Source organism: Propithecus coquereli, unplaced genomic scaffold (genome assembly GCF_000956105.1).
Source record: "Propithecus coquereli isolate 6110/MARCELLA unplaced genomic scaffold, Pcoq_1.0 Scaffold101, whole genome shotgun sequence".
Lineage (NCBI taxonomy): Eukaryota > Metazoa > Chordata > Mammalia > Primates > Indriidae > Propithecus > Propithecus coquereli.
Window position 1 is genome coordinate 6,238,098 of NW_012133970.1, and position 14,481 is coordinate 6,252,578.

General features: G+C 40.8%; 1 protein-coding gene across 1 annotated transcript in view; it reads left to right on the forward strand.

The window, feature by feature from the left end:
• MTMR8 (myotubularin related protein 8) overlaps positions 1–12,037 on the forward strand; it is a 134,440-nt gene extending 122,403 nt beyond the window's left edge. Inside the window, exons 13-14 of the mRNA XM_012643218.1 lie at positions 8,782–8,908; positions 11,023–12,037. Coding sequence (XP_012498672.1) covers positions 8,782–8,908; positions 11,023–11,571 — 676 coding nt within the window. The 3' untranslated portion in view covers positions 11,572–12,037. The remainder of the gene's footprint in view (positions 1–8,781; positions 8,909–11,022) is intronic.
• Positions 12,038–14,481: the final 2,444 nt, after the last annotated feature.

The following is a 14,481-nucleotide window of genomic DNA, read 5'->3' on the forward strand; positions in this document are numbered from 1 at the left end:
AAATTTCAGAATATTATGGGGGTACAAACATTTTGGTTATATATATAGCCTTTGCACCACCCAAGCCAGTACAACAAGTGTGCCCATCCCGAAAACAGTACGCTCTGCACTCATTAGTTGAGAATTTACCCATCCCCTCCACCCACCTCCCACCTGCCCAGCACCTCATGAATGTTACTTCCATGTGTGCACATAATTGTGGATCAGTTAGTACCAATTTGATGATGACTACATGTGGTGCTATTTTTCCATTCTTGTGATACTTCACTTTTAAAAACGGGCTCTAGCTCCATCCAGGATAATACAAGAGGTATTAATTCACCATTGTTTTTTCTGGCTGAATAGTACTCCGTGGTATTACATATATAACATTTTATTAATCCACTCATGTATTGATGGGCACTTGGGTTATTTCCACATTTTTTGCAATTGTGAATTCTGCTGCTATAAACATTTGAGTACAGATATTTTTATTATAGAGTGACGTTTTTTTCCTTTGGGTAGATATCCAGTAATGGGATTGCTGGATCAAATGGTAGTTCTACTTTTAGTTCTTTGAGGTATCTCCACATTACCTTTCATAGAGATTGTACTAGTTTGCAGTTCCACCAGCAATGTATGAGTGTTCCTGTCTTTCCGCATCCATGCCACCATTGGTTGTTTTAGAAATTTTTGATAAAAACCATTCTCACTGGAGTTAAGTGAAATCCCATTGTGGTTTTGATTTGCATTTCCCTAATGATTAGAGATGTTGAGCAATTTTTTATATGCTGTTGGCCATTATTCTGTCTTCTTTTGAAAAGTTTCTGTTCATGTCCTTTGCCCACTTTTTAATGGGATTGTATGATTTTTTCTTAATGACTTTCCTGAGTTCTATATAGATTCTAGTTATCAGCACTTTATTGGATGTGTAGCATGTGAATATTGTCTGTTTGCTCTAATGATAGTTTACTTGGCTGTGCAGAAGCTTTTTAATTTGATCAGGTCCCATTTATTTGCTTTTGTTCCTGCTGTGATTGCTTCGGGGGTCTTCTTCATAAATTATTTGCCTAGGCCTATGGCTATAAGAGTTTTCCCAACATTTTCTTCTAGAATTCTTATAGTTTCATGCCTTAGGTTTAAGTCTGTTATCCATTGTGAGTTGATTTTTGTGAGAGGTGAGAGGTGTGGATTTTTTTTCAGTCTTCTGCATGTGGCTATCCAATCTGTCTAGCACTATTTATTGTATAGTGATTCTTTTCCCCAGTGTAAAGTTTTGTCTGCTTAGTCAAAGATCAGATGACAGTATGAGGATGGTTTATTTCTGGGTTCTCAGCCCTTTTCCATTGGTCTATGTCTCTGTTCTTGTGCTAGTACCATGCTGTTTTGGTTAATATAGCTTTGTAATATAGCTTGAAGTCTGATAGATTGATGCCTCCCGATTTGTTCTTTTCGCTTAACATTGGTTTAGCTATATGGGGTCTTCTCTGGTTCAGAATGAAGCATGGGATTATTTTTTCTAGATCTGTGAAAAATGATGTTGGTAGTTTGATAGGGATTGCGTTGATTCTGTAGCTCACTTTAGGTAGTATAGACATTTTAACAATTTTGATTCTGCTGATCCATGAGCATGGTAGGGTTTTCCATCTGTTTACATCCTCTGCAATTTCTTTTCTCAGTGTTTCGTAGTTCTCCTTATATAGGTCTCTCACCTCCTTCATTAAATATATTGCTAAATATTTAATTGTCTTTGATGCTATTTTGAAAGGTATTGCGTCTTTGATTTGATTCTTGGCTTGACTGTTATTGGCATATATGAAAGCTACTGATTTGTGTGCATCGATTTTGTATCCTGAGACTTTGCTGAATTTGTTGATCAATTCCAGGAGTCTCTTGGTTTAATCTTTGGGGTTTTCTAGATATAGTGTCATATCATCAGCAAAGAGTGAACGTTTGACCTCTTCTTTCCCCATTTGGACACCCTTGATTCCCTGCTCTTGTATGATTGCTCTGGCAAGGACGTCCAGCACTATGTTGAATAGAAGTGGACAGAGTGGCCAACCTTGTGTGGTTCCAGTTCTAAGCGCAAATGCTTTCAATTTTTCCCCATTCAGTATGTTGGCTGTGAATTTATTGTATATGGCTTTAGTATTTTTGAGGTATGACCCATCTCTGCCTATTTTGTTAAGAGTTCTTATCATAAAAGAGTTCTGAATTTTGTCAAATGCTTTTTCTGCATCTACTGAGAGGATCATATTCTCTTTGTTCTTGCTTTTGTTTATATGGCGAGTTACATTTATAGATTTGCATGTGTTGAACCATGTTGCATCTCTGGTATGAAGCCCACATGGTCATGATGAATTATTTTTTTTTGATGTGTAGTTTAATTCAGTTTGCTAAGATTTTATTGAGAATCTTTGCATCTATATTCATCTGGGATAGTGGTCTATAGTTTTCTTTTTTTGTTGTGTCCTTTCCTGGCTTGGATATCAAGGTGATATTGGATTCGTAGGATGAGTTGGGGAGGATTCCATCCTTCTCAATGTTGTGGAATAATTTCTGCAGTTTAGGTATCAGTTCTTCTTTGTAGGTTTGGTGAAATTCAGGTGTGAACCCATCTGGTCCAGGACTTTTTTTAATTGGAAGATTTCTTTTATTCCTGCTTCAATTTTGGTGCTTGGTATTGGTCTGTTAAGGAATTATTTCTTCCTGATTGAGCCTAGGGAGGTTGTGTGTTTCTAAGAATTTGCCCATTTTCCTCCACCTTTTCAAGTTTTTGGTCATAGAGAGATTTTTATAGTATTCAAAGATGATGTTTTGTATTTCTGTGACATCAGTTGTGACCTCTCCCTTTTCTTTGCTAATTGAGCTTTAATTAGAGTCCTTTGCTTTCTATTTCTGGTCAATCTAGCAAGAGAGCTGTTGATTTTATCTTTTCAAAGAACCAACCTTTTGTTTTATTAATCTTTTATATAATTCTTTTGTTCTCAATTTAGTTCTGCTGTGATCTTGATGATTTCTTTTCTTCTGATGGATTTAGGATTGGTTTGCTCTTCCTTTTCCAGTTCCTTGAGACAGTTCATTAGTTTGTTGATTTGTGACCTTTCTGTCTTTTGGATGTAGGCATCTAAGGCTATGAGTTTTCCTCTCAGGAATGCTTTTGCTGTATCCCACAGATTTTGATAACTTGCGTCCCCATAATCATTTAGGTCAGAGAATCTTTATATTTCCATCTGGATTTCATCCTTGACTCAATAGTCATTCAGCAATAGATCATTTAATTTTCACGACTTTGTGTAGAGGTGAGTGTTTCTGTTGGAATTGATCTGTAATTTTATTCCACTGTGATGTAAGAAGATACATGGTATAATTTCTGTTGTTTTAAATTTATTGAGATTTGGTTTGTGGCCTAGGATGTGATCAATTTTAGAGAAAGTTCCATGAGTGATGAGAAGAATGTGTATTCAGTGTTGTTTGGGTGGAATGTTCTGTAGATGTCTGTTAGGCTCATTTGTTCTAGAGTGCTTTGAAGTCCATTGCTTCTTTGCTAATTTTCTTCTTAGAGGATCTGTCCAGTTTTGTCAGTGGGGTGTTGAAATACATGGGTATTATGGCATTGCTGTTTATCATGTTCTTTATTTTATTTTTTTAGTACAAACGGGGTCTCGCTCATGCTCAGGCTGGTCTCGAATTCCTGAGCTCAAATGATCCACCCGCCTCGGCCTCCAAGAATGCTAGGATTACAGGATTTGCTTTATGGATCTGGGTGCTCCTGTGTTGGGTGCATAAATATTTAGGATTGATAAGTCTTCTTGTTGGATTTTTCCCTCCACCACTATACAGTGACCATCTTTGTATTTCTTCACTTTTGTTGCTTTAAATTCTGTGTTATCCAATACAAGAATGGGTACTCCAGCTTTCTTTTGGTTTCCCTTTGCCTGGAAACTTATTTTCTATCCCTTAACGTTGAGTCTGAATGAGTCCTTGTCAGTAAGATGTGTTTCCTGGAGACAGGAGATACTTGGCTTGTATTTTTTTTTTTTTTATCCGTTTAGCCATCCTATGTCTCTTCAGTGGGCAATTCAAACCATTCACATTTATTGAGAGAATCGATATTTGGGGTGGATTTCTGTTCATCTTGTTGGGTAGACACTTATTGTTTTGTTTGACCTCTCAAGCCATTGTGGGATCAGTGTTCTGGACTTTAACTTTTGGGTGATTTTACAGTGGTGGGTGTCTAGTGCACTGGTCAGTGTATAATACAGGTCTGAATACTTCCTGCAGGCCAGGTCTGGTCTTCACAAACTCCATCAGTGATAGCTTGTCTGGGAAAGTCTTTATTTCTCCCTTATATAAGAAGCTTAATTTTTCAGGATAAAGAATTCTAGGTTGGCCATTATTCTGTTTTAGAAGACTGAGAGTGGGTCCCCAGTCTCTTCTGGCTTGTAAGATTTCAGTTGAGAAATCTGCAGTTAGTCTGATAGGTTTTCATTTGTAGGTTACCTGCTATTTTTGCCTTACTGCTCTAAGGAGTGCCTCTCTCATGTTTTACTTTGGCCAGCCTAATAACTATGTGATATGGTGACTGCCTTTTCACATTGAGTCTCCTGGGAGTCATGTGTGCTCCTTGTGCCTGTGTATCTAGATTTCTGGCTAGGCCTGGGAAATTTCCTCTGTTATTCCTGCAAATAGATTTTTCAGCACTTGTGTATTTTCCTCTTCACACTCAGGGATGCCTATGATTCTTGTGTTTGGCTTCTTTACATGATCCCACATTTCTTGTATGCTTTTTTCATGTCTCTTGCGTGTGTGTTCTTTTTCTTCATCTGATTTGTTTAGCACACAGGTGTTATCTTCAAGCTCTGAGATTCTTTCCTCTGCATGATCCAGCCTATTCTTAAGATTTTCCACTGTGTTTTGTAGTTCCTTGAATGCCTCTTTCATTCCCAGTATGTCTGTTTTTTTCGTAATACTTCGATTTCTTTAGAGAATTTTTCATTCATTTCCTACATTGTTTTTGTCACTTCTTTGTGTTGGGTTTCTATTTTCTCTTGAATTTCATTGAGCTTTCTTGTAATCCATATTCAAAATTCATCTGTCATTTTAACCATTTCATTTAAGTTGGCATCCGTTGCTCAGGAGCTAATGATTTCTTTTGGGTGGTGACTTTTTGCTCTGATTTTTCATGTTTCCTGAGTTTTTTCACTGATTTTTTTCTTACCTGGCCTCTTGGTCGAGAGCTGGGGGTGCTAGGACTGGTTTATGGCCTCGTTTCCGGGTCCCCAAGGGTCGTTCCCTGACAGTGCCAGAGAGAGGAGAATTGGTCCTGTATTGCCTTAGGGGTGTTTTAACAAGTTTGATGAACCTTTTGGGTTACCTCTGACCTGTTGTCTTCACCTCTTCCCAATGGAGTGTAGTGAGTTTGATCCCCCAACTTAAGCTCCAAGATGGTGGGTTGTACTTGTGGGTATAAATCCACTGCTCCCTAATAGCTTCAGATGGAGGGAAGTATGTTTAGCTGTGGCATTGTTCCTGCTGTTGTTGATTGTAGTTTGCATGGAAAAGCCAGTTACCAAGGTAATTTATTGTGCCCATGGTAGGCTCTGGTCCCCCAGGTGCGGTATATGAATGCCCCAAGCTTTGGGAGGGGCCTTGTACCTCCTAGGGATTGCTTTTACCCTACTCTCTGCCTGAGGTGGGGGGAGGAACAAGACAGATCACAGCTGGAGTGCAAAAGCCTGGGTGTGTGAGCTTCTGTGGTTGCTTATCCTATGGGTAGCCACTTATATGGAGTTCAGGGCTATCTCTCCAAGCTTGGAGGGTTGCTCCTGATGGGAGGGACCAACTGGTATGATTGCTGAGGTCTCTAGCTAGGTTTTTCCTTCCCTGTCCACAAACCGAGGCACTTTCCCCTTCCGTTGGACCTCTTGGGTTTCCTCTCCACCCAAGATGGTCTCTCGAGCTCCCCCACAGTTCATGTGTCTGGCCCGCTGGCGTGCATCTCTGGGATCACTAGCAGATGGGGGGAATCCCCAATTGTGCACCCCTTTTCTGCCACTAAACCCCAAGGCGAGGCGGGTAGCCCTCTCTATCCCTAGACGTCTCTGCCAGGGAGATGCTCTCACCAGGGGAGGGGCAATGGGGCTCACCCACAGAACCCTGCTCTCTTGTGCCCCTCCATACCCTCCTGATGGGCCCAGGCTCTCACTTGCCCCCAGTCCTTGGAACTGGAATCTCTCCCCCAGACTGCCCCACCCCACCCTCTGCGCCGTCAGCAGGTGAAAACGCCAAATGCCTGTTGGCAGGAGGCTCACAGATTGAGGTTGCCCTGTAGGCTGGAGATAGAAATGCATCCTCGGTGGTGAAAGCAGGTCACTCAGCACAGAGAACTCTACCGGCTGCTATGATTTGGGGAAGGGGCTGTGGGCTTCCTACACCACTCTCGAATTCGAGGTTGCGGGGCGGGGGGACCCATCTGCCCTCCTCTGCAAGCCCCAGTCATGGAAACGTGACCGCCCTTCTCTCCACACCACTGCAGTGACTGTGATGACTGAGGCAGGCTCAGCTGGGAATACACTCCAGGAGTATCTGCCATTGCCCAGGACTCGCTCAGCTAGGAGTGCACTCTCCTTGTGGGGAGCCAAGTCACTCAGCACGAGACGCTTTGGTGGTTGGTTGGTTTGCGGTGGGTGTAGCCACGTGGCTACAAACGCCTTGAACCAAAATTACTTCCTAGGATGCCAGCAGTGGAGGAGGCGCAGAGGAGGGGGCGTCCAGATGCAGGGATGCTGACTCTCTGATCACTTGCGGCAGTTCCCCCTGGGATGAGAGCCCCGTTACTGATCTGAGGCACCTGGGTGAGGGGAGGAAGAAAAAAACCCTTATGATTTCCTTGGGCTCTGGAACTCCCTGGAGTTAGTTTGCACCGATTGCTCCCTTCTATCCTCCTCTCTTTCAGGTGCTCGGTTCCTCTTGGTGGTGTTCCAGGACTCCACTGGTGTCTGTCCCTGTGGTCCACTTCCAAGCAGTAATTTCTCTCCGCTCTCCTCGGTCCACTCCTCAACTCTTCTGCCCAGACAGTCCGATAAGCTTTGTCTCTAGTCAGCCATCTTCCATTTCTTTTTTTTTTATTTCAGCATATTATGGGGGTACAGAAGTTTAGGTTATGTATGTTGCCCTTGCTCCCCATCCCCCAAGTCCCAGTTTCGGTCCTTTATCTCTCTCTTCTCCTGGGACTTCCATAATACATAATTTAGTCTGCTTGAAAATTTTCCATATGTCCTTTAAACTATCTTTACTCTTTTTCATTCTTTGTGTGTGTGTGTGTGTGTGTGTGTGTGTGTGTGTGTGTGTGTGTGTCTCTGACTGGATAATTTCAAATAATCTGTCTTTGAATTTACGGATTCTTTTTTTCTGCTTCTCTATTGTTGAACTCCTCTATTGAATTGTTTCACTTCAGTTATTGTATTCTTCAGCTTTAAGACTTCTGTTTTTTTCTTTTTTTGAATTTTCTGTCTTTTTGTTGAAATTTTCACTTTGTTCATGGATTGTTCTCTTGAGTTCATTGAGCTTTTCTATTATGGTTATTTTGAATCTTCTGTCAGGTAATTCACATATTTCCATTTAATTAGAGTCAGTTTCTGGAGTTTTAGCTTGTTCCTTTGTTTTGGATTGTGTTTTTTTTTTTTCCTCATTTGCCTTGACTCTTTGTGTTTATATGTGTATGTTAGAAAAAAATTGCCACCTTTCCCAGTCTTATGGATTGGCTTTGTACAGGAGAAAACCTTCACCAATGAACCAGACCAGAGTTTGTATGGGGCCTCTCAAACTATTGTGCTAGTCTAAACTCCTGTCTTTCTTCTTAGTGGCCCTCAGGTGTCTAGAGTATGTTCAATCCTGTCAGTGCTCCTAGACAGGCGGCACAGAAGCCATTCCCTCAGTATCTCCTGGAGAAGTTGCACTGCTGGATACCCAGTCCAACTCTTTCCCTCTCCAGGGAGAAGCTGGGAGCTGGGATTTTTTTTACTCACTCATTCTGTTGAGCCAGGGAGAGGAGTTGTGGTACATATCTGCATGCTAGTTCAAACTGCACTTTCTTCTCTGTAGCCCCAAGTATACTATCATATGCCAGACCAGACCCTTTCAGCTCCCTGAGACAGGCAATAAAGAGTTTAGTCTCTCGGGCAGCACCTGGAGAAGTTGGGATATTAGATACGCAGTCCAGCTTCTTCTGTTCTAAGGTAGAAGCTGGGACTGGGGTTTTCCTCCTGATCCTGTGGTACACTGTGCTGGGGGTGGGGATTACGAGTGAGTGTTTCTGCTTTTCCTACTGATTTCAGTGTAGCTGGTTTCACACTCACCCAGGGTGCAGGAACCTCTCAAGTAGTTACTAGATTTTTCACAAAGGGAATTAATCTTTGTGTTGCATTTGAATCACTGTGTCCATGGTGGAAGGAAGGAGAGTTCAGGGCTTCCTGCTCTGCCATCTTGCTGATGTCACTCCTCCCCCTTATTGTTTCATAAAATTACATGTGAATCTATAATTATCTCAAACATTTAATTTGATTTAAAAAGAACCTAAAATTTACGTGAGTCTAAAGTATCTCCTCGAGCAGAGATCTTTCTGCTGGGAACTTTACTCTTCAATTGTGAGTGTGTCCAGTCTTTTCAATGTCTTCAAATTACATTACTTTTGAAACCCTCCCACCTACCAGGCTAATATTTTCTTAGAACAAGGAAAATATTGGTAATTGATTCCTCCAGATAAACTAATCAACTTTTTTTTTCTTTTGTCTATTCAAGGTTCTGGTGTGGAATGTATAATCGCTTTGACAAAGGGCTACAGCCCAAGCAGAGTATGCTAGAGAGTCTCTTGGAAATTAAGAAACAGAGAGCAATGCTGGAGGCAGATGTGCAAGAACTAGAAAAGGTGAGGAGAAAACTTCCAAAAAGAGATCCTCTTGCCCCTTCTGAGTAGGCCCTGCCTGCTTGGATTTGAATTGTACTTGTAGAAAGCTGCCTGGCTAGCTTTGTTATTCTCTTTGACTTCCAAGTGTCCATGTGTCTACAAAGCTTCAGAGATAACTGATTTACTTACTTACCAAAGTGTGGTAAATATCTCACTCAGCTAGTTTAAAAAGTGGGTTACTTCTCTTTATCCCTTTTTGGGTCTGAGTGGAATGATTAGGAGGAACAAGAGGGAATGACAGGGAAATCAGGCATTTGTTATCTATCAAGAGAATAAGTATAACATCTTGGATATACTGATAAGAACAATGAAATTGTTATATTTCCAATTAGGAACCCCTTATAAAAGAAGATACTTATTTCCTTCCTATGTAGATTGCAAACTCTGCTCATTGAGTGGCTATGCTATTTGTTGATTTTGCTTTAGAATACCAGCAAAACCAAAGTTGGGCACTTATTTTTGATTATAAGTTAAACAAGTCCACAAGGATTTCTTTTCAAAATATGAAAAATGCTGAGCTGCTTATGGAATCTAGGGTTCCCTGAGAGTTTGTTTGAAGGACAGGGGAGAGGTACCTCTTAGAAAAGGATTCTTAGACAGGGTGTACTATTTAGGAACTGGGTGTGGACCCACTTTAAGCCAGATAAGGCATAGCTTTTCTGCTCCCTATAAGTAAACAAATATCCTTTTATTGTAAAAATAAACATGTGGATTATGTCAGATCCCAAAGTTTTTAATGGCCTCTTGGGAAGCAACAGCCAGTTACTTGATTCCATTAAAAAAAAGTGGGGGGTGGGGTACTGAAGCATGACTTAAAATCATAGGAACAAGCAGCTCTGGGAAGGCCCAGCCCTTGGCAGAATTTGAAATAGAAACTTGTTCTTAGGGCCTCCTGCCTCCTTCTTTTAAGCTATTAGCAGCGTCCTCCATGGGACCCCTAGAACAGGTCCTCTACTCTAGTCCCAGCCTTCTCACTTATCCCCGCCTGATACCTGAGAATCAGATTCATTTCAGATAAACTCAGATCACTGTCTGGAATGACTTCCTTTTGAAGTATATGTTAAGTTTCTTTTTTTAATATAGAGGAAAAATGACCCATAACATTATCACCCAGACAAGCCTGTTGGCATTTTTTTTAAAAGGCAATGCAAGTATAAAGTTAGAAAATGCAGAATATAATAAGGTTCAAAATAAAAAGTTTAAAAGATTCCCCAAGCCACCTGCTGATCCAGTGCCTCTCTCTAACGGTTATCACTGTTTTATTACAAATCACCATAAGTTTGTGATTTCTAGAGCAATAAAAATGATATGAATGTACTCTAAGACAGAAGCTAATAATGGGAGTCCATGAACCTATCAGTGTTTACAGATGGGCTTCCAGTGTCTGTGAACCCTCTTAAATTATACCTAAAAACTTTATGTGTATGTGCTGTCTTGTTCACACACATATGCATGCGTGCATTTTTCTGAAGAGAAGGTCCATCATTTTCTTCAGATTTTCAAAGGGGCCTTATGACCCCAAGGAATCACTGTTATAAATTATCAGTGAATCATTGTATTATCCCTGAAAGGAAAAATAGCTACTGGAGGTAGCAAGGTCATAGACTTTGGCATTAAGAAGATGCAGGGTTAGATTCCAGCTTTCCACTTCCTACATGTGTGAATTTGGGTGAGTTACTTAACTTCTCTGAGCTCTTCCTCATCTGTAAAATACAACTCATACCTAACAGGTTTCTTATAAGGATAAACAGAAATACTGTATGTAAAGTGCCCAGCACACAGAAGTATTCAATAAATGTTAATGATCTTTCCCTTTCCCTTCCCCCTCCCAGTAATAGAATTGCATTCATCAGAAAAGAGGACTTTTATAGATAAGAGACCTGTCAGGTTCTTTAATGGTATGGCTATTAAAGCACTATGGCATGTGATGAGGGAAAGATACTTGGGTAGAGGGGGTATAAAACATCATTTTCTACCACTTAAGTGAAAGCAGTAGCACTCCTGTAGGTCAGTGTGATATTTGCCTAGTTTTTCTCCTGTTTCTAATTCTCAACCATTCCTTACTCCCGAGGCAGAAACTGAAAGCCCGTGATGAGCCACCAGAAGAGGTCTGTACCTGCTCTCAATTAGGGAATTTATTGTCCCAGCATCTGGGGAGTCCTTTGAGCAATCCTCTCGGCTTTATGGGTATCGATGGAGACCTGGATACCTTGATGGAGAATGGTACCCTGTCCAGGGAAGGAGGCCTCCGAGCTCAGATGGATCAAGTAAAAAGCCAATGTGCAGACCTCCACCATGACTGTTGTGGGATTGTGGGAAGCCTTCGGGCCATAAATATCTCTGGGGATGTGGGCATCTCTGGAGACATAGGCATCTCTGAGGCCACAGGCGTCTCTGGAGACATGGACATCTTAGAGGCTGTGGGCTTCTCAGGAGACTTGGGTATCTCTGGGGCCATGGGAATCTCTGAGGTCACCAGTGTCTCTGGAAACGTGGGTATTTCTGAGGCCAGGGGCTTCTGTGGAGATATGGGCATCTCTGAGGCCAGTGACTTCTCTGGAGGCATGAGTTTCTCTGGGAGCATGACCGTCTTCGAGGACACAGGCTGCTCCAAGGAACAATGAGATAGCTACTCTGCTTCCATGCTAGGTGCACCTGCAGCAGCCACAATGATCCTTGTCTCAAAGAGGGCTATGCTGCTTTTCCAATTGGCTGAAGTGGGTGAGGCCAGGCATCCCTCCCCTCACCTAAAGTCTAGAAGGGGATTTAGGGCCTTTACTGATTAAGCAACCAGTATTTGCATGTTAAACAGTTCATTATGTAGGCAAGAGAAAGAAAGAATATGTTATTTTTCTAAAATGGGATTTAATTTTAGAAATGTAGTCTCTCAGCTAGGATGCTTATTAAACTGGTTCCACTGTCTGTTTTCCTTAAAGATCAGCCTCCCCTACTTTTCCACCCTCACTGCTGTAGCATGAGCATGAAGTGGAAATATTGTCACCGTGGACAATTAAGACCCTGTGAAGGGGATGGAGAGATGGTATGCAGCAGATAACTATGAATTGCAGAATATTTTAAAAGAAAATTTTACTTTCAGGTATGCTTAGTCATGGGATGTGAGCTAACATTATTGCCAATAGAGACCAACATTTGCCTGAGAAACAAAACGATCCTTAATTGTTAGCATGGGTGCTTGGTGATTTAGAATTTATAAGGAAAGGTTTTTTTTTTTAAGTTACAACACTTGCTCTTCCCAATTCACACCCTAGCTAAGTCTTATTATAATACTCACTTAGCTAATCCCCTTTTTCATAGATAGCCCATAGGTAAACTTCAATCCACTGTGATCTAAAATGATCAATTCCAAGTTAGTGGGGTTTGAATTAATAGCATTGATTAATAGCATTCTCAGCATCAGTTCAGGAAGCAACTGAAAATCTCAGTGCTTCAGACCCTGACTGAGACATGGTCTATGTGCCCATTTGGGTTTTTGTAAAATAGGCCCTTCTTAGGTCTCTTTGTGAAGACCAGTGGTTTTGTTTATCTAGACATCACATAAAGTTTATGGACTTTCAGACACAGCACTACTTTTAAAATCTAGTAGTTTGTCACCTTGTACTAATGTACACCTTTGAAAAAAATCCATTCTTATAGAAGATCCAGATACTCCTGGGGGAAGGGAATATATTCTTGTTTAAACACCAGATTCCCCCTTGAGGTTGATAACGCTTGCTGTTTTTTTCATCGTTCTTATTGAATATTCAGTCATAGTTTTGCTACTTCCACATGTTAAAGGTAGATTAGACCTTGGGCAGTTTGGGTCATACTATATAGTACAGTCAGAATTTCCAGAACTCCCAATGCCAACAAAATACAGGTCTTCACCCAAGATTTCTGTTCCAAATACTCTATGTCGGGTTCAACCTCAAAAATTAGATGGCTTAAAGAGCCATCTCTGTTGACTATCACACCCAGTTGTGAGGACAGGAATCTATAAAGGATCACCTCATTAGATGCTTTTCTCTGAAGGAAAGAGGTGCCTTTTAATTTAAATGTTTAATTTAACTTAAGTGTAGGAGAGGAGAGCCAGGATAGCTCCTTGATTTCTTGCCCCTAGCTGAACTATGGACCCAAAACAACGTTCCTCTTTAGAGGAAGAACTCTAAATCATTTTAGTTGTCTTTTTTCATATGCAAATAGGAGCCATTTTTCTATTTACCTCCTCTTGGTAGCTGTTTTAATTCTTTGTTTTTAAAGAACTCAAATTTATTTGAGTCTTTTCCATTCCTAAATAGGGGCCATTTTTTACTTGCCTCTTCTCGATAGCTGCCTTGATTCTATAATTTTAAAGCATTGAGATGATTTCCTGTTGTATCTTCTCCTATCTTCCTCTTGCCACGATTTGGTCCTTGCCTTATATAACTTAAATCATCAGATGTTGCCAGTTGTCATTTGACTTCTTCTGGAAAAAAACGGAGTTTGTGCACATCATTTTGATCTGGAGGCTACATCTAACCCTGGCTTTGTGAAGGAAGTTGTCAGAAAGGATGACAGTACCAGTCTGCCACGGGCAAGTCTATTCTGGGTCTTCCTTTATACCCAGGGCTTTCTCCCATGTCTCAATCTGTATTTTGCAGTCCATTAACTATTAATAGTGTGATATTTCAGGTATAGTATGTTGAGTGTTTTTTCAGGGGAGGAAAGTAAAAAGGAAAATTACAAGACTGTAGTATTTGCGAATTCTATAAAAAACTAGTTTAAGAGTCACAGATTTATTTCTAAAGACCTGTTGTACAAGGGCAGTACAGAGTACTCAACCTTATTTCTCAGATCCAAAACAAAATTATTCAATGGTGAAAAGAAGATCTTTTTGATACAATTCCAAGCTGAGAAGTGGTAAAAGACGACCTTGATATTTCTGAAACTGAAACCAAAATTTTTAAAAAGACTATATTGTTGAATATCTAAGGCCATAGAATCAATTTCAGCCTCAAGATGTGTGAGGTCAATTTATTTGTTCTTTTATTTTTTATTCCCCAACATGTCCCATTATTGCTTGGGTATAACATATATAGAACTAAGGGAAACCTTGTGAAAACTCCCTATTTATTCTCAACACCAAGCACCACCCTGTTTTACAGTTAGATTTAAAAATCTGAGAGAAGAAAAGGGCGGAATCCAAATATTTATGTACTGGTAAAAGCCTAACAGTGGACAGAAGACTCCTGAAGGAAGGATAAACTATTAATGGCATTCATTACATACTCTGATATAGCACCTATGCTGTGAAAGAAATGTGACCCCTTCTCCCACTGTCCCAGCCTTCCATTTCTCCAAGCAGAAATTCCATTCTCATATGACTGCTCTACTTAAATAGGAAGGCATTTAACCACCTGCCACTGTCTCATTCACTAAGCTGACCTCTGCCTGTTTTCTACACAGGTTTCATGGGCCTAGGACTGGTGCTTATCTTTTCTAAGCATGAGGCAGGCTCTCTTCCTGTGCTTGCGGCCATGCTCAGATTCTGCATGGAC